At 48.6% G+C, this 20,440-nt stretch overlaps 1 protein-coding gene across 1 annotated transcript; it reads left to right on the top strand.

The window, feature by feature from the left end:
* Positions 1-7,483: 7,483 nt before the first annotated feature.
* LOC135827013 (uncharacterized) lies at positions 7,484-15,162 on the top strand. Its single transcript, XM_065339535.1, has 2 exons — positions 7,484-9,419; positions 14,693-15,162. The coding sequence occupies exons 1-2, from the start codon at positions 7,484-7,486 to the stop codon at positions 15,160-15,162; spliced, it is 2,406 nt and encodes an 801-aa protein (XP_065195607.1).
* The last annotated feature ends 5,278 nt before the right edge of the window (positions 15,163-20,440 follow it).

Raw genomic sequence — 20,440 nt, 5'->3', positions numbered from 1 at the left:
ACAGCAAGAGAACCTGAAGTTCAGGACTTGTTTGGCCATAGCGGCAGTGACATACAAGGAATGCCAGTTTCTTCATGCACTCTGCGCCCAGCACTCCGAGGCTTCGTAAAATAAAATTCTTTGATTCTCGGTGGAAGGTAAAAATCGCTAAAATTAATAGCCGCTAGCTGGTTCAGTTTGCCAAAACGCTAAATTTAGCCGCCGCGAAATTTTGTCGTTTGACAGTACCTTCAAATAATAATCAGCAAGCTCGTTCTCTTCCCGAGGTAGCCATTCTGCCCTAATCCTCACACTAAAACACCTGCACAATTTGTGTATTGCCATAGCTTCCTCTTGTTCATGCTCTTTGCGGCTACCGTTTTCAATAATGCGTGCCACTGCCTGGTTGTGTGTGCGATGCATGCTAGCCTACCCAGCAATCTTTGGTCCCAATGACTCCAGAACAAGCTTAACAGCCCTAACCTCGCGCCAAGTAGAACTTAGTCTCTTTTCTTTGATTTCACTGGGCCATTCACCCTTCGCAACATGCACACCCAACCTCCTCTCCATGAAACCTCTCCAGCCAGTGTCGCTGGCATCTTACCAACAGATAACTGCAACATGTGGGTCTTTCTTCCAGAAAGGCTGGCCGTGTAATTTGCCAAAAGATTCTTTCCAGAACAGATCAAGGTCATCAATTGCCTCCTTTGACCAAACTGTTTGAGCTACCCATGACTTCCTCAATAGTATCATGTGGTAGAATGCTCTAGTCCTCAGTCAGTCTGCAAATCTGGCCCAGGGCCAGCGACATGGACATTATCGTTCCAGTCATCCTTGCTACCAGCTTAGCTGATAGTGGCCAGCTACCTGACATTGTGCTGAGCATCGACTTAAGCTTTTTAACACGCTTTTTGGAGTCTTGGGAAGCTGCATAACGTAGGTCAACCACCATACCCAACATCTCTACCACTTGAGAAGGCTCCCAATGGCATTTGTATTCATTAGCCACAAATCCTGCCTTTTGGAGATCTTTCTTCATTTGACTTGCTACCTTATGAGCACCTGCCTTATTTAATTAATTTATTAATTAATTTATTTATTTTGCACCTCGTGGCATGGCAAGACAGCCAATTGAATTGAGGAGAGGGTGAGACCAACCACGGAAGAAGAGAAAAAAAGAAAATGAAGAGCACGTACACAAAGTGGGAAGGGATTAGCAACTTACAAAGCAATGGGATGTCCAGCGAGCTATGCAGCGGAAGTGGTGATTGTGATTTTGTTTACTGGGAGAAACTGATGTGCTGTCTGACGAGGGTACGGAATTTGGGCATACCTGGAGCTTTTCTAACACTGGAAAGCAGTTGGAGCCACGTGGAGTAGGAAGAAAAGAAAGGGGGATTTACGAATAGGGTAGACCTAGCTAGGGGGAGACGAACGCAGCTTCGGGTGGTGTCACCTGACTTAAACCAATGAAGTGATTGTAAATGAGTAGGGTGCTGGTCAAGAAACATGTAATGTGCCAGGGTGCACTTGGAAGCATCAAGGTAGTGTTGCAGAGTGGTAGTGTTGCAGAGTGGTAGTGTTGCAGAGTGGTAGTGGATGCAGCAGCACACAAGTCTAGATTTGAGATATAACGATCAGTACGAAATATGATGTGCAGTATACGGCGATGGGGAACTTCTAATTCACCTATGTGAGCTTTGTTAATGGTGCACCAGGCAGGGAAGCCGTACGTGAAGAGGGGAAGAATGTATGATTCATAAAAATTAATCCGGCAATTTTGGGGCAAATGGGACAAGTGACTTGACACTTAAAAGCATGCCCTCCCGACCCGTCGTCCATGTACAGTTGGCAACGTACACCCATTGCCCTTCAACGACGCAATAGCACCCTGGTTACCTTTGTAAAAATGTAAGGGGCGGATGACAAACCAAACGGCAAGACGCAAAACGTATAGTATGCTGGGGGGGGGGGGGGGGGGGTTACCCAACTGAAACCAAGATACCTCCAGTGGCTGTCGGCCATAGCAATGTGGTGGTAGCCACTCTTCAAGTCAAATGTTACCAAGAAATCATTCTTCTCGTATACATCTGCCAACACCTTCAAATCTTCCATTTTAATCTTGAATTTAGCCAGGTGTTTGTTGAGGTACCTTGGACTTAAAAGTCCAGAATTAGCTTCAGCTTCTTCCCATTATCCACCACTCCCAACGGGCTACACACTGACACTTGGTCTCTGTTAACCTCTTTTAATAAAACCGCGAGAACGAATATCTGAAATTTCCTCCCCGACAAATCTGGAAACTCATGTGTACTTTTGTGGTTGTCTGACCACCTGGGCCTTGGCAATCTCGCAAATGGCAACGTGTATCCATAATTGATTACTTCAAGTACTAACTTTGGTGCTCCGATTTCTTCCCACAACTGCACGTTTTTGTTTAGACTGCCAATGACCACCCTGTCCCGGTTCCCTCCGAACGCCCCTCCGCGCTATGCAACATAGAATAGGTTTCAGCATCTAATTCATTGCTTTGAAATGACATATCATATTCGTGAGCTGCACGACACTGTATTTTCTTGTTTACTTCGTAGTCTCATCCCAACAAGAAATGAGACATTTCTACGGCATCTGTGCCGGGGGAGATCGCAAGAGTTGGGCACTGTCCAACTTTGCCGGTGGTCCCTTGCGATAGTTTATAATTTTACTGTATAATTTTGTTACGACTGCACTGTTTCACCAAATCGTAATGCGCGGGGAGAGCTCCCGTGACTCCCGGCGCGTACCGGCGATATATGAACCAACCCTTACATGGGACATACATGATGCGTTTGATGGTACGGTACAGGACATGTATGTGTGTGTGTGAAAACAAACAAAAGTAAACAAACGGAATTAAAGCTGCGTGGATCCTGGCTAATGCCAGACGTTAGTGAAGTAACGTTTTTTGCATAGCAACAGGGTTAAAATTATTTAGACTTGAGGATCCCCGCTTGCAAGTTTGTATGTGAATTCTGTGGAGAACTGGTGGTTTGTAACAGCCATGAATCTCTCTCGACTTAGCCTGACGGAGACTCTCTCGATTTAGATTTACGCATAATTTTGTTCAGGCAATCTTGATCGAAGAGAGTGATAGAAATCACCCGAATTTTCTAATAGCGTCAGAGCTCGCTTATCTGGTCCTCGTTTATCTGCATCCCTCCCCATTCAGAAAAGTACCGGTCACCAATTCACAGTATATGCCAAGCATACATACATAATTGTGTGTTGGTATATCCGGTTCCCTCACCTCGAATGTTGAACGATCAATGCATGCTTGGATGTCGAGTGCACTATAACCCAGTGCTTAGAGCATCGATGCCCTTAAGTGAGTGTACCTGGTTCGAGATTTGAGGGTGACACAATTTCCTTGTGATTTTGATTACAATTTTGATTGCCCACAAGATCAATTCTGTTCTCGATTTTTTATATTTAGGTATTAATTGCAGTGCTCCAAACATTTCCAACGGTTTTGCTAATGCAACACGAATACAATACCCTCACACTCTCAACTACTCGTGCAATACTGGATACAATTTAGTAGGAAATGCTACATTTGATTGTACAACTCCATTGGAACATTCTTTGCCAACTTGCAGGGGTAAGTGATATACTCAAGAGAAAAATTACTTCCTCCGTGTCATTAAAATTGTCGCTTCCAAGAGCGATTTTTCGAATACATTTTGTCTGCTCAAAAGGCAAATAGATCAGCTAAAAATTCAGGCAGAGCATTGTCGACGAACCAAGCTTTAGTTCGTAGCCTCCCGCCTCTGCTATCCTAGAGCCCCTTGGCCGACTCTGAGCTTACAATGGGTGTTTCCGCCCTGTGCTGGAGCTCTGTCCCTTGGTCTGGCTTGGTGCGCTGCCCTCACACTTGGCCAAGCTGGACCAGATCCAGCGACTAGCCATCTACATCATGGGATCGGGCTCCTGGCTCCCTAGTGTTTCTCTTCGGCGGACAGTGTATTTTTGTTCCTTGTATTCATTTCCCACTGTTACTGTATTAAGCCGGCTGTTTGCTTGCAGTCCCTCTTTCCCATCTGTACGTCTACCCGAACTACTCGCAGCTCAACAACTCATAACATGAGTATCAATCGCTATAGATCTATGTCTGGCTTTCTGTCCTTTTCAAGTAATTTGGCTCTTGTTTGGAATTATTTGCCAGACGACCTGAAGTCCTGCACTACTATCGCAGATTTCCGCGTCAAATTAGCTATTTGGCTAAAAGACAGCTTAACTCTTAATCACTGTTGTGATTTGCTTTCAAGCAATGTGCATAATCAGTAAATTGATGTTGCTGTTTTTTTTTTTTGGTTTCCCGTTCTCTTGGCCTTCTATTCGGTACTTTTTGTAGTTGTACTTCTGTACTGTTGAGCTATCCGAATTCAAATAAACACAAAAAAGTGGCTTCGCTTGCACACTTGTGCAAGCTATTGTGCCTGGATGCGGACAGCTCGCTAAAGAAGATCCTCCCCCCTGGTGCTCAACATCGACCTCAGGACATAGAGCCCACCCGCGTGTTTGCTCAGCCTACGCACCCACACCAGCTATTAATTCAACGTCCCAGAGCTGTCTTCACGCATTTTCTGCAGCGCTGTGCAGACATGGAATGTTCTGCCCCAAATTATTTTCCCATCACCTTGTTTAGATCAATAGTTGGAGTGAAGTATACACTTCAATTTATATATTTGGATCATCTGTTTTCTGCCGCCTCTGTTTCTTCCCTGCTCCATATAAAGGGATGAACTGCAGTGCTCCAGAAATTCCCAACGGTGTGGTTGATATGTCAGAGATGCAATACCCTCAAACTGTCAATTACTCATGTAATACTGGTTACGATTTAGTTGGAAATGCAACATTTGATTGTACAACTCTATTGCTGTGGCATTCTTTGCCAATTTGCCGCGGTAAGTGAGAAACACACCGAACCAAGCGAAGATTTTATACAGTGCTATGACAATTTTAGAACCTATACTTATTTGTGAAGTTATGGTGAGGCGAAGATGCTTTTGATACTCTGTTCGTGTTCATGTACGTTCATGACTTTGACCTACTTCGAAGTAGCAAATTCTCAAGCCATCGCCATAGTTAGAAAGCCGTGCCATGAATCTCCCTCGATTTAGCCTTTAATTAAACCCTCATTCCGGGTTGTGGGTTACTAACGAATCCCAGGGGTAAGATTTTTGAAACATGTTTACTTTGCTGGTCTATGGGAAGGTAACACAGCAAAAATAAATACATAAAAATGGACAGTTTGCAAGAATACCACCCAAAATGTTCCTGGGGTCGAAAAGGACCCAAATATACCGGGAACGTAGGAAAAAGTCACCGATGGCAGTCGTGAGTCAAGTGTTATATTATTATTACTTGCCACACAAAGGCACACAATGAAAGCCTTGGCAAATTTATTCCGTTGTGACTCCGAGTTTCATGGCTGAACCAATCATCAGACATATTACTTGACAAAATAATAATAATAATAATAATATAACACTTGACTCACGACTGCCATCCGGAACACATGAGGAGAACGTCATACCTTCCACACGGCAAACCTGCCAGAATGCACCACTCCCTGCTCAATACACAGTGTTCCGGGGAATTTACCCCTCATCAGTTGAGCTTGAGTAGGCTGAAGAAGATTTTGCCTGAAAAGCAACACTTCTATAGTGCTCTCCAGGCCAAACCATCACCAGGGATACAAACTTGCAGAGCCGTTTCGTTTCCAGCACGACAAACACCCCACGAAGCGCCAGATACAGAATTTGTTTGTTCTCACTCGTCAAAGCAAATGCATTTCCATTCAAATTCCTCGACCTTGAAGTCTTTTTGCTTACAATACAGGTGAAAATTTGGAAAACACGTCAAAAACATAACTTAACCTGCAAGCAAAACAGGTAAATCAATAACTCTGTCATATTCTCTAAATTTTTTAATTACCGGTATTTTGAAGTAGACCTGCACTCCCACGCTGTCTATTCTTCTCTTCTTCGAATTGCTCCTTATGATTACAGGAATGACCTGCACTGCTCCAGAAATTGCCAATGGTACGGTTGACATGTCAGAAATACAATACCCTCGAAGTGTCACCTATTCATGCAATACTGGACACATTTTAGTTGGAAATGAAACATTTGATTGTACAACTCTATTCGAGATGAAATCTTTGCCGATTTGCAATGGTAAGTGAAAAACAGAACTGTAATGAAATTTGGGTTTGTAGATGTTGATACGTAACTTGTATTTCTTACATTTCAAACCAAATTCTTTGAAATTATAACTTCTTCCATCATCATCTCCTTTTTCAAGGAGTACCAGCGATAAATTTTATTAACAGAACAGCTGAGCGTAAAACTCACAAATCAGCATCATTTCTAAAGCATCTAGATGATAAAAGTTACCAACGCTACTCTGCTTCTCGGCTTTTGAATTGTTACATATGTGTACAGCATCGGCCTGCAGTGCTCCAGAAATTTCCAACGGTGTGGTTTACACATCAGAAATTCAATATCCTCTAACTGTCAACTACTCATGCAATACTGGATACAAATTGGTGGGAAATGAAACATTTGATTGTACAACTTTGGAGCTGCCAACTTGCAATGGTACGTAAGAAATGGAACAAAAGTTTAACATGTATAAACGTGAAGAGTCACGTGTTTAAACAATGTATAATGATAATTGAACCGGGATGGTTAGCCAATATAGTAATGATGAAGAAAGGAAAAGGACAAAATGTTACGAGTTATGACAAACTGTCCACAAACGCACATTACTCCTTGTCAGTTTTGTGCCATTCTGTCGCAATCGCTGACTGTATAAGATCTGGTTACGTTGCTGGACAGTTTTTCATAACTCGTGTTAGTAAATGAGTACTGGTGCATGTGCGCAGCATAGGTCATCACACACCTTGTATTCACTACATGTGAGGTTGTACCGCGCACGGCTTTGCTGTCACGTACAGCGCCAGTTTTGGCGCGTCTCACATGCAGCGCCAGTTTGGGCGCGTCGTGTACGCCATTATGTCCTAGGCTACAGCAGAGGTATTTTAGGGCAACTCGTGCATGGTTAGGAGAATCTGGGAGGAAGAAGTGTTCTTTTGATTCTTCTGTTCTTCAGTCTAATGTTCATTCCTTTTATTTACTAAATGATTGGACTGAACTATCCTCTGTGGCTTGTTGTGGACGTGCAAGTCTATGGCATTTGGGAACAGCTTTGGTGCCGAAACCCAGGAATACTCGTTTGGACGAGTGGAGTTTCGTTTTGTTCGAGGCCAAGGAAAAACTTGCAGGACGTCGTTGAAACTTGGTGGCTTTTTGAAGCCTTTCAAAGGCGTCAGAGGGGACAACCTTGCATCGTTCTGGAAGAAGTTCGAGGTACTGTGTGTTGCGGAGAAATGGGATTCTGATGACGACAAGATGGCTCGTCTTCTTTGTTGGACGGTGTGGCCTTCGTCGAGGTGGATCAGATGTCCGATGACAACAGGAAGGACTCGAAGAAAGTCAAAGCTGCGTTGGAGGCGGCATTTGCTTCGTCGGCAGCTGAAGCATACCACTTGTTTGTCGATAGGTGCTTGGCTTTGGACGATCCTGTGGATATCTTCGTTGCAGATCTGCAGCGGTTACTGAAGCTGTCGAAGCATACACTCGCCGCGGACGGCAAAGATCCCGTGCTCATCGAGCAGTTTTTGAGTGGCCTTCCCGCAGAGTTTAGCAGGACCCTTCGCTTGGAGCGCGCAGCGAAATCGCACTCTCTCCCGGAGCTGGTGACCAAGGCGCGGGTCATGCAGGCGAGTGGTGCAGTAGTGCAGGCTGCAGCGGCGGCTGCTGCAGGAGGGTCGTTGCCCACGCTGTGTTTCGCCTGTGGCCAAGTGGGCCATATGAAACGTAACTGCCCCCGCCAGCGCTCCTGTGATCGGACTGGCGACAGCCACGGGCAGGGTCGCGCTGGTGCGCCACCAATCAAGTGTTACAAGTGCAAGCAGCCTGGACACATCAAGCGGAACTGCCCCACCAACGAGTCGACTAAGTCTGGTTCTGCTGCAGCATTGGCCTCGGCAGAGGACCGTACTGGCTTGTGCCTGGCCATGCCTCACAGTGCATGCAATGGTTTAATAAGAGTGGCAGTGGACGTTTCGTCGGATGGTGGTGCAGATTGGAGCAGGCATGTATCGGTAGTGGACACGGGATGCACCACGTCTCTCGTGGAGCTGGCACTAGTGAGGAGGTTGGGTCTGCTGCACAGCGTGAGAGATAGCAACGAGTCGCTTCTGACGATTCAGGGCCATACGCTGAACACCAGGGGCTGCGTCGATGTGATGATGCGACGTCTGGACGGTCATGTTTACTTACCGCATATATGCGCGATGCTAGTGGTGGTGGAGGACTTGGCTGCGCTGAACACCGACATTCTGCTGGGTGCAGACGTTGCAGCTAGGACCGGAGGGGTGAACATCGCGTACGAGACCCCAGGCGGACGGCTGTCTTCAGTAGTGTTCGTTACTCGGCTGGACGTGATTGGTGCAGGTGTGGCATCTTCTAGCAAGCTGTCGCGTCACATGTTTGTGAAGGAGAATGACGATACCGTGACGCTCGAAATAACCGATGTTTCTGTGACCTGGAGCGGTAGCGCCGGCTATTGGGAGGCTCAGTGGACCTGGAAAGATGGTACGCCGCCGTCATCTCTCCTCGGCTGTGGCATTGGCAAGTACCCACGCAGCAAGCTGTCCAGCACGGAGGTGGAGTGCTTCCTCGCCGAAGTCGAGTCGTGGCTTGAAAAGGAATGGCTTGTGCCTTATGACACGGAGGCATTCGGAGAAGCTATGTGTGTTCTACCGTTTCTCTCTGTTTCTCAGCCGCACAAGGAGACTACGCCAATGAGGCCGTGCCTGGATTATCGTCAGCTAAACCAGCGTCTGCTGTTTCATCCGGGGTACGATACATCATCATGCGACAAGACGATGAGAGAATGGCGGATGCGGTCTCCTGACGGGGTCATGCTGGACTTGCGCAAGGCTTACTTGCAGATCCACGTCGCTCCGAACCTGTACCGCTACCAAGCTGTGTTGTGTCGCGGCAAGCTCTATGCCATGACGAGAATGGGGTTCCGGCTCAATGTGGCGCCGAAGATAATGGACATTTTGGTCAAGTGGGCGACACGAGACCTGAGCGGCGTCGATAACTACGTCGACGACCTATATGTCGAGAGAGCAGCCCTGCCGGCAACGACGGAGCAACTGAGTCGCTACAGTTTGGACACGAAACCTGCCGTGGATATGCCCCAGGCTTGTGTCCTGGGTCTGCAACTGTCAAGCGAGAATGGCGTTCTGCAGTGGAAGCGTCGTCAAGACTCCGACCTGTCTGTGCCAACCAACCCGACATGCCGCAACATCGTCAGTTGGTGCGGTAAGCTGGTTGGGCACTATCCTGTCTGCGGCTGGTTGCGACCTGCATGCAATTGGCGCGGCAACTAGGCTCAGATGCCCCATGGGATGCCGTGCTGCCTGAGTTGATAGTGCGCCTATGCAGAGAGTTGCTTGCCCGGCTGCAAGCGGCTGATCCAGTACAAGGCGTGTGGTCTGTAACGCTTGACGAGTCGACGTAGTGGCATGTGTGGTGCGAGGCCTCTCGGCGCAGTTGTCCAGGTGACCGTCTAAGTGATTGAGGACCGGTCTTGGCTCCATGCCGCGAAGGATGCTTGTCACATCAACATTGCAGAGCTGGACGCAGTCATCAAGGGCCTCAACCTGGCAACGAAGTGGCCTGTGAAGCGAGTTACCATCCACACTGATTTGAAAACAGTGTACGGCTGGCTGTAGCAATCGTTGAGCAATGTCCGTCGCTTGAAGGTTAGTGGGCTGCAGGAAGTGCTTGTTCGGCCTAGAGTCCAGATAATCGAGGACATCGTCGCTACGACTGGTCTCCAGGTCAACCTCATCTCGGTGGCAACGTCTGATAATTTAGCTGATGAGCTTACTCGTGTCCCGTCAAGTTGGCTTGCAAGTGGTGCGCAAGACGAGCTGTCAGCGATGGCGGCAAGTGTCGTTCCCGTTCTGCCTTGTCTGTCGGAGGAGGAGATCTGCCGTGCACAGTAAGCCGATGATGAAGTAGCTGAGGTCAAACAGTGCCTACTGTCTGGAAATGACCTCCCTAGTGGCAGCGGCCTAGCTTCAGTCAAGGATCAACTGTGCGTGATCAATGGTGCCGTGCACCGAAGTGTCAAGGTTCCACCGAGTGATGTCGTGTCAGTCCCCGTGATTCCGCCGTCATTGACGCAGCAAGTGCTCATCGCTGGACACCAAGTAACAGCGCGGCAAACCGCCGGTCTTCGGAGAGTGTGCCGCCAACTCGCCCGGTGTCACCAAGTGGTCCATGGGAGGTGGGTTTTTTTTGGATTGGATTGGATTTTTATTTATAGTGGTGACTATAACAGACAATTGCCTAATAACAATAGACCCACTCGAGGGAAAGATGCAAAAAGATATGAATAATTAATATACATGTAATAGACTACCGGTATTGGATAGGTGATCATGTTCGCATTTTGCATAGCTGAAAGTCATAATTACTAGCGTGAAAAAGCAAGGCATTGGGGTAACAGTTTCTTAAAACGGGCGGAGTTATCCACACAGCGAGCTAGAGGGTGCAAATCATTCCACAGCTTAGCACATTGGAAGGAAGCGCCATGACGGGCAAAGGCAGTTCTGAGCATGGGCAACTTAAGAGTGCGTGATACAAGGCTGCGCGTTGCAAGACCATTATTTAAACGCTCGAATATTTGACTTAATGTGACACTACAGCGGCCTTCCAAACAGCGCCACGTCAGATACAGTAATTTCTTGCAATACATGGTTGCCAAACGATCTAGACCAAGTCTCGCAAATAAAGGGCTTGATGGGCTACAAAAACCAGTATCGTACACTGAACGCAAAGCTCGCTTTAGCATTCGTTCAAGCCTACCTAACTGGGTTAAGGAAAGACCAGCAGAAAAACAATTTGATGCATATAGAAAATCTGGCAACACTAGGCACTTTACGAAGGTTTCTCGGCAAGTCAGAGGAATATTGTGTCGATTTCGGAACAGAATACCAATTTTACTGGCTAGTTTGGAGACCATAGAATCAACTTGAGTGCTCCAAGAAAGATCCTGGTCCAAATGTATTCCAAGGTACTTTGCACATGTCACTTGCTTGAGCTGCACTCCATGGCAGTAGACTGCAAATTGGTGGTCAGTAATATGTGGCGTAGACAGGAAGAGCACTTGTGTCTTCCGAGCATTTAGAATTAAATTGCGGTTTGACAGCCAGGTACTAATGGCTGAGACAGCTGCAGACAGAGAGTTGCTAAGCGCATTCTTCTGCGTACCGCAAACATACAATAGAATATCGTCAGCAAATTGAATAACTTTCACACAAAACTCGGAGACAATGGACTGGATCGAACGAACATAGAGTACAAAAAGCAGCGGACCAAGAACAGAGCCCTGGGGAACGCCACACATGCAGGGGAAAGGAGGGCTATAGTTCTCAGCAATGTGCACTATTTGGCGACGATTGGACAAATAGTCGGCAAACCAAACTAATGCTGAACCAGATATGCCAAGCTCAAACAAATCATTAATGAGCACTTGGTGCCTGACCTTGTCAAATGCTTTGGACATATCCACGAGCACAGCACCAGTAATTTGTCCGGCATCGCGAGCGCGAACAAACGTGTCCGTGACGAAAACTAGAGCGTCTTCCGTTGAATGTTGACGTCTAAAGCCAAACTGACAGGGAGGGTACAAATTCTCCTTGTCCAGAAATGAGGATAGTTGTCTATGGACAATTCGTTCTAACAGCTTCGACACAATTGGCAGGAGAGACACAGGGCGATAAATTCCCGGATCTTGAGGATTTCCAGCCTTGAATACCGGCGTGACATGTGCCAACTTCATGCCGTCCGGCACAGAACCAACAGCAAGAGATGCATTAAATATCAATGTTAAGGAGGGAGCTAGCAAATCAGCGCAGGACTTCAGAAGAAATGCGGGTATTCCATCACTGCCTGTCGCTTTGCTGGTGTCCAAGGAACCCAACAGTTTACGCACACAACCTATTGACACCGAACTGAAGGATGTAAAACCCTTAGGTCCCACTGGGCCCTGTGGAAGACACAGTTCAGGTGCTCGTTGTTGATCACTGACAACATCAGCAAATACACACCCAATGTTGCTTGCAGAGCATTGTGGAACGGATTGAACACGTTGTCTTCCGGATAACTCGTTCAAAACCTTCCACGTTTTCCTGGGATTACCTTGAACACTGGTGAACTTAGACTGAAAAAAATTCGTCTTCAATTCACGGTTCATACGAGTCACGATACGCCTGGCTTCTTTAAACGCATCGTAATCAGTCTGGCACTTAGATTGCAGCCATTTCCGATGAGCGTGGTTACGTCGTCGTATCAACAGGAACAAATGTTCATTGACCCATGGTGAATGCTGTCTTGGTCGGGAAGACGCGTGGCGCAATGGAGCATGAGCATCAATAATGGGCACAACCTTAGTCAGCCACTGTTGCCACATGTCATCGCAGGACCCACGAAGTTCACAGAGGTTGGCGCAAGAAATATCCATACGAAGTGATGCCAAGTCCATTCTCTTGAAGTTTCGATAAAGTCGCTGAGAAGGCAATGCTGTCGGCACGGGTTTAACACAAATCTTGGTTGCAATAGCACAGTGGTCGCTGAACGGAACTGGACACACACCAGGCGGGGATATGATTTGAGCTGTACTATAGACATGATCTAATAGAGTGCAGCTCCCTTGCAGCGTTATGCGTGTTGGAGATTTTACAAGTTGATGCAGGCCTAAGCTGGTTGTGATGTCATGCAAGGAGGCATGCTGGGATGTGGGAGATTGACTGACCAGATCAACATTAAAGTCACCACAAAGCAGAATATTCTTGGCTTCTCCCGATGCCTTGTGTAACATGGCCTCGAAAGTCTGCCAGTAAGCTAGTGACTGACTCGGTGGGCGGTAAATACACCCGACAAGAAGAGGTTGTGGGTGAGCTTTGATCTCTACCCAAATGCATTCAACGCCATCGGCGTAGGTGACTAAACAGTGACTAGGTGACTAAACAGTGAGTTATTAACATACAAACATACACCACCTCCGGGTTTGTCGCGCCTGTCAAGCCGAAATAAAGTATAGTTTGCGATTGACATCTCCATCGACGGAACGGAGTTGTTAAGCCACGTTTCACATACAGCAGCAATGTCAGTTTTTGTGTCGATATCAATTGGGACAAGTCAGTAAGTTTATTACGTAGACTGCAAATATTCAGAGACAGTGTCCGTATACATCCAGGGTAGAACGGGGTTGCGCCTGGGTTCATTTTACTACTACTAGCCATGGTTAATCTTCAGTACTTTGTTCCTTCGTCGGCATGGACGCCTCGTCATGGAAGCGCCACTTTCTGACTGTGTGGCCGATGGTGGCAGGCCAAAACGCAGGCGTGAGTACGGTGTTGATGACATCAGCCGGAATGGTAACTTTTGCGTATGCTGTGCCGAAATAACGATTTGTGGCAATTGAACAGCGGATGATGTCAATGTTACGATCTGCACAGTACCTGACAATAGATTGCGCCTCACAGCCAACTTCAACATTTCCTACATGCAGCACTGCAAGGCGTTTGCGTTCTACTCCACTTAGAACACCTGGGGCTGCTGTTACAGTCACCTCCTTCACATACTTCGATGTGACAGATGAACGTACATGTAGTTCAGTACTGCCAGTAGCACTCGTGCCGGGATGTGAAGATGACCCGCCTGATGCACGTGGGCGGTTTGGGCGTCGTGGACCTTGGGTTTGCCAGGACGAGTTCGAATCTTCAGTGCTGCCAGTACTCATACGAGCGGGTTTGTCGGTTTGCTTGGTCTGCTGGGTGTCGGTGGCAGTTTGCATAGACTGATGCTGTACATGTTTGTGGGAGTACGGTTTGGGTTCACAGGCTGGGGCTGGAGCAGACTGCACTACGGTAGCGTACTGACGGTTCCTAACGTTAGCTGTGCTTTGCGTCTTCGCGCCCTCCTGCTGCCCTTCGTTTTTCATCGTTGCAATTTCCTGCTGTATGTGCTCGATGGTGGACTTCATCTCCATGAAACCAGCCATCTTCATAATCATGCCTTCAAGGGCCTTTGTAAAGTTTGCTAGGGAGTCATGCAGTGAAATACAGCTAGCACAACTTACTGGGGCAGAGCTTGCGTTGGTCCCGATTCCATTAGTCCGCAGGATCGCCACAAGTTCTTGTCGGCTCAGCTTCGATTGACCTTCTTGGAGCACCTTCTTGGATCTTGCAAGGTCACGGATATTGTCATATGACATTGTAGCAAGGTCTACTTCTTCATTCTCACTCATGGTCTCACTCATGGTATGCTAAACGATTGAAGATGATCTTGGAAAGCACCCGAAAGGCGGAGCTCAAAAACTTGCATCCGCACAGTTTTCAAAAAGGTTCAGCTTGACACATTGAAGCTGGGCCCCTCTCGCAGAGGTCGCTATCACTGTGTCTTGGGATGCGTCGATACCTTTACAAAGTGGGTTGAAGTTCAACCACTGGAGCGGCACGACGCACAGAGTGTAGCCGCAGCATTCGTGTCCATATGCTGTCTGTGGGGTACTCCACAAGTAGTCCGATCGGACAACGGCACAGAGTTGCGGAATGCTCTGGTTTCAGCGGTCTACGAGACGTTTGGGGTGACGGTCGCGCATGGAGCAGTGCAACACCCACAGTCGCAAGGTGCAGTTGAGCGATTTAACCAAACTCTGCTGACGCTCATCAGGAAGGTGCTCGGTGAGTCAGATGATTGGGTGCTCGACTACTACCGTGTTCGCCCCCACAGTGCGACTGGAGGGTCGCTGATGAAGGCCATGAGAGGTTGGAGTCCTCGTGGTCTTGTGCTTGATCAACCACCAAGCGGCTACAACATCGGTTCATGCGTGGCTGAGCTGGATCAGCGATCAGCAGCTATTCGCAGTATGTTGGAGGAGACGTATGCAGGAGCTGACTTCCTTGATCAGCCAACACCGCAGTACCAGCTTGGGGACAAGGTGCTGTTCCTACGTCCTGCACGTCGTCAGAAGCGGTTTGCAGTGTACTAGGTCGGTTGGGTGGTGATGACGCACGTCGGTCCGTCAACGATCCTGATTCGACATGCTGGACGTGTTTCGGGAAAGATCGTGAATGTGAAGCTAGTCTAACGTGATCCGTCTCCTGCTGGAGAGCAAGACGGAGGAGACAACGGTGAGCTTCCTGATGTCCCATCTGAGGTAGATGATGATCAGCCAGAGCAAGATGAGGAGCAGTACTTGCTTGAAGTCGCTGACCTGCCTGCGGCTGCACCTGCAGCAGCTCCTGTACCTGCTCCTGTACCCGCTCCTGCAGGTGCACCTGGTCGGGTCTTGCGTGACCGATCCCGACTGCTAGCACCTGCTTGTTACCGTTGACGATTCATGTTTGGTTCTTTGTTTGTTTGTTTGCTGTGCTGTTTCTGAAGTGACATGCCTGACTTGGGGGGCATGGTGTTAGTAAATGAGTACTGGTGCATGTGCGCGGCATAGGTCATTACACACCTTGTATTCATTACATGTGTTGCATGCATGTTGTTTTACGGGAGGTTGTACCGCGCAAGGCTGTGCTGTCACGTACAGCGCCAGTTTTGGCGCGTCTCACATGCAGCGCCAGTTTGGGCGCGTCGTGTACGCCATTATGTCCTAGGCTACAGCAGAGGTATTTTAGGGCAACTCGTACATGGTTAGTTAGGGCGGTTGCGCTAGGAGAACCTGGGAGGAAGAAGTGTTCTTTTGATTCTTCTGTTCTTCAGTTTAATGTTCGTTCCTTTTATTTACTGAATGATTGGACTGTTAACTATCCTCTGTCGCTTGTTGTGGACGTGCAAGTCTTTGGCATTTGGGAACACTCGTAACATTTTGTTCTTTTCCTTACTTCATCATAATAATCATTTTCATAATAGCAATAAAGAGAACAAATTCTGCTGTCCTCGTCACATTACAATAAAGTCATGAAGGTTTACCAAAATCGATTTTCTTGTCACAATCATCAGTGGAAAGCCGTGACTGAAGAGTAACCATGCTGAATCAATGATTAATATATATTTGTTGTGAAACCACAAGTTCTCGAAAATGAAAGGCCTTCTCGCTTGTGACATTGTGTTCGTTCCAATGCATTTGTATCCCGACGCCGCCGTACTGCTGATGTTTACGACGTAGTATACGCTACATGCGCCATGTGCGGTTTGCTGTGTGTGCTGTTGTTGTATGTGGTATGTGTATGCTTTTCTCATATACGCTGTCATTTTCACGCTATAACTACCTGGTGGTTTTAGTGTTAGTTTCATTATTCATTCATTGTTTAGTTAGTCGATGAAAGTGAAATATACTGTTGAGAATAAATAGTTGTCATTGTGCCGTGTGGGGTCGTTCGTTCCTGACACTTCAGAGAACCAGAGGGTTCACAACATTTGGCGACCACGCCAGGATACGAAGCGAGCATGGCACAGGAACTATGGATCATTGAAGCCAACTTTATCGCTAGCGGAATTCGGTATGGATTTAAAGGGGATAGGTTGAGAGAATACGTGGAGAAGAGGCTCCGACAGAGCGAGGAGTTTGAAGAGCGCAGTGCTAGATGGCAAGAGGGTGCGCTTCGCACAGAGTTTAACGAAAAGCTCAAGAAGATGAACGAGCGCATCGCCAGCAGTGAGTATGAGGGAGCCAAGCGAGATTTGCTTGCCTCACGCGAAAGGACGCCGGACAAGGCGTGGAAGACTTTGCTTACAGACAAGCAGTGGTCAGAGGAGTATTCGAAGCCAGTGGGAGGATCAGATCCAAGGCCCACTGGGTCGGTGCAGTGCATGGCGACATCGGTCGGAGACGCTCAGAAGCAGCTGGAGTCTTGGCCGAACGACGTAGAGGCGCAAGACGTAGAAGCGCAAGACGTAGAGGCGCAAACCGTAGAGGTGCAAGACGTAGAGGCGCAAGACGTAGAAGCTAAGGACATGAGAAGGGCGATACTGGTTAGCACGAAAGAAGTGAGCAGCGAGACTATGTGGAACACGGAGATCAGATATATGTTATCTGGTCCAGCTTCCGCCCAACGAGACAGTGGTCCAGTGAACGAGTCGTGTGTGACAGCCCAGATCTGCAAGCTTGGTGAAATCATCGGTTGTGTGCTGTCTGGTGCAGCATCCGCCCCATGTCGAAGTGGACCGGTAACCATGTCGTGTGTGACAGCCCACAGCGGCAAGCTTCGCGAAATCGAGTTGGCCGAACTGGTGAGCATTTGTGATATTCTACCATGGCCACCACCGCAGCAGCAGATGACGCGAAGTAAGCCCCAAATCGTTTGACTTGTGAGTTGTTGTACGGCGGTGAGAAGCCCTTTGGTGGGGAGAATGTTTCGAAACCACAAGTTCTCGAGAGTGAAAGGCTTTCTCGCTTGTGACATTGTGTTCGTTCCAATGCAGTTGTATCCCGACGCCGCCGTACCGCTGATGTTTACGACGTGGTATACGCTACATGCGCTATGTGCGGTTTTGCTGTGTGCGCTGTAGTTGTATGTGGTATGTGTATGCTTTTCTCATATACGCTGTCATTTTCACGCTATAACTACCTGGTGGTTTTAGTGTTATTCATTCATTCATTCATTGTTTAGTTAGTCGATGGAAGTGAAATATACTGTTGAGAATAAATAGGTGTCCTCGTGCTGTGTGGGGTAGTTCGTTCCTGACACTTTAGAGAACCAGAGGGTTCACAACAACATTCAATAATGTGGCCGTATGGATCAGATCTACACTCCCAGCCAAGGTAATTGATGAGTTATTTTCTCCACATCACGAACTCATTTGGCTATCCATTCAATTGTCCCCTGGACAAAAGATAGTCTTGGGCGCTGCTTACAGGCCAGGTTCGACGGGGCCCAGTGACCTTACGCTCATTAACCATCTCGATGACATCCTTCCCTCTGCTCGTGCACTTGGTGCCAACCTCATACTCGCCGGTGATTTTAACGTGCATAACCGCAATTGGCTCCATAGCTCGAAGACCACACCTGCGGGGGAAGCCCTCGAAGACACATGCACAGCCCACTTTCTCACGCAGCACGTTCAGAGTCCTACTCGCGGGGATAACACACTCGACCTGGTGATGTCCACGTTCAACTCTCCAGTGACCACGCAGATAATGTCCCCTATTGGTCGATCTGACCACGCTGTAATTCTTTCGGACTTCACAGGTGTTCTTCCTACCCATGAAGCGGCGGTGCAACGAACTGTCTGGCGCTATGAAAAGGCAGACTGGAACCGCCTCCGATCCTTTTTCCGCCAGGTTGATTGGTCAACCGTCATTACTGCCAACCCAGAAACTTCGTGTGAGCACGTTACTGCCACAATCATGAACGCCGTTTCCCAGTTCGTTCCGTCCAAGACACTGACAGTGAAGTCAACAGATCCGAAATGGTGGACACCTGAGTGTGCAGCCGCCATGAAGGAGAAGGACAAACGCTGGCGCACTTGGAGGAAGCACCCTCACGATTTTGCACTGAAACATGAGTTTACCCGTTCTGTAAACAATGCTATCGCAGTCCTTGCTAGATCTAGAGTTTCCAAAGAGAACAGCCTCAGACATAGCTTGTCGAATGGGTCCCTGAAGGAGAAGGAATGGTGGACGAAGCTAAAGTGCGCTTGTGGCGAGGGTCGGAACACTGACATTCCCCTGCTGGTTGATAGTGAAGGTTGCGAGAGGGCCACAAGCTATGAGAAATCGGAGGCTTTCGCACGTTTCTTTTCCCGCAAGTGCAGTGTGCAAGGCCGCGACCTTACCACGATGGACTTACCGGACACGGCATTCGCTGATGCACCTGCACTAACGACAGTCCACTTTCGCCCGGATGCAGTCCACCGGCTTTTAGCTCGCCTGGATGCCTCAAAGGCGACTGGACCCGACGGTATTTCCGCTCGTGTCTTGAAGGAATGCGCCAGAGAACTTGCCAAGCCACTGTGTCAGCTCTTTGCTCTTTGCTTCCAGCACGGAGTCCAGCCACAAATGTGGAAGACTGCCAGCGTGGTTCCAATCCACAAGCGATCTTCACGATCCGCCCTAAGGAATTATCGTCCAGTTTCACTGCTGAGCATAATCTCTAAGATCATGGAGAGCGTTATCAATCGTCAGCTCATGAATCACCTTGAGCGTTACAAACTCCTGACACCCCACCAGTTCGGTTTTCGTCGCCGCCTCGGGACCTCAGATGCGCTACAGGCTCTACACCACGCCTGGATCACAGCCGTCGGCCGAGGCGGTGCAGCACGTATTCTAGCCGTGGATATTGCCGGAGCATTCGACCGTGTGTCCCATGCTGGCCTCCTCCACAAAGTCCGCCATCTTGGCATTGGCGGCCCCCTGCATACCTGGCTCTCTTCCTACCTAGGTGGACGGTCCATTCAATGCTTGGTGGGCGGCCAAACCTCATCGCTGTATACCATATCAGCAGGAGTTCCCCAAGGGAGCATACTCGGCCCTACACTCTTCCTGATTTACGTGAACGACGCCTCAGAGACCCTGTCACCCGGAGCCCACCTAGAGGCATACGCCGACGATACTACCTTGTACAGCCTGATATCCCTCGACACCTCCCCAGCCGACGCAGCATTGAGCCTCCAGACTTCTGTTGATCGCTTGCATCAGTGGGGCCGCAGATGGCGCATCTCCTTCGAACCGTCGAAGTCCCAAGCCATGACCGCCACTCTCCGCAGAACCCCCATCAATTTGCCTCGCATTGTCTTCGGCGGCACTCCTGTCCTTGAGGAGAAGGCTCTCTCTTTACGTGGAGTGACCTTTGACTCGAAGCTGTCATTCAGCACTCATCTCCGGAAGGTTGCCACTCGAGCCAAACAACGCCTGGGCTTCCTGCGCCGTGCGGCGCACATTCTCTCTCCAGCCGGCCGCACCACAGTATACAAGGCATTTGTTCGACCAGTTATGGAGTATGCCCCCCTCATCTGGATAGGTGCTCCGCCCAGCTACCTGCAATGCCTGGATCATACCCAACGCTGTGCTCTGCGAATCATCGGTCCAGGTGCACTATTACCTAGCCTGGCCATCCGTCGTACTGTTGCCTCGCTTGCCTGCCTATACAAGCTGCATTACCTGCCTGGCCCTCCGCAGCTGCTCTCTGTTTTGCCACCGCGCTATTTCCCCTCATCCAGCCCCAGAACTCGCAGCGAGCATGGTAGCGTCACTGGCCATGACCACCAGCTCCAACACCAGCTGCTTGCATCTGTCCCGCTGGCATTAAAGCGCTCGTTCCCACACTGCAGTATTAGTGACTGGAACTCCCTCCCCGCCGCTCTTCTGTCCCAGCCTC

This window comes from Sycon ciliatum, chromosome 11, assembly GCF_964019385.1.
Source record: "Sycon ciliatum chromosome 11, ocSycCili1.1, whole genome shotgun sequence".
Classification (NCBI taxonomy): domain Eukaryota; kingdom Metazoa; phylum Porifera; class Calcarea; order Leucosolenida; family Sycettidae; genus Sycon; species Sycon ciliatum.
Note: the sequence above shows the minus strand (reverse complement) of the source record. Positions and strands in the feature narration are given on the sequence as shown.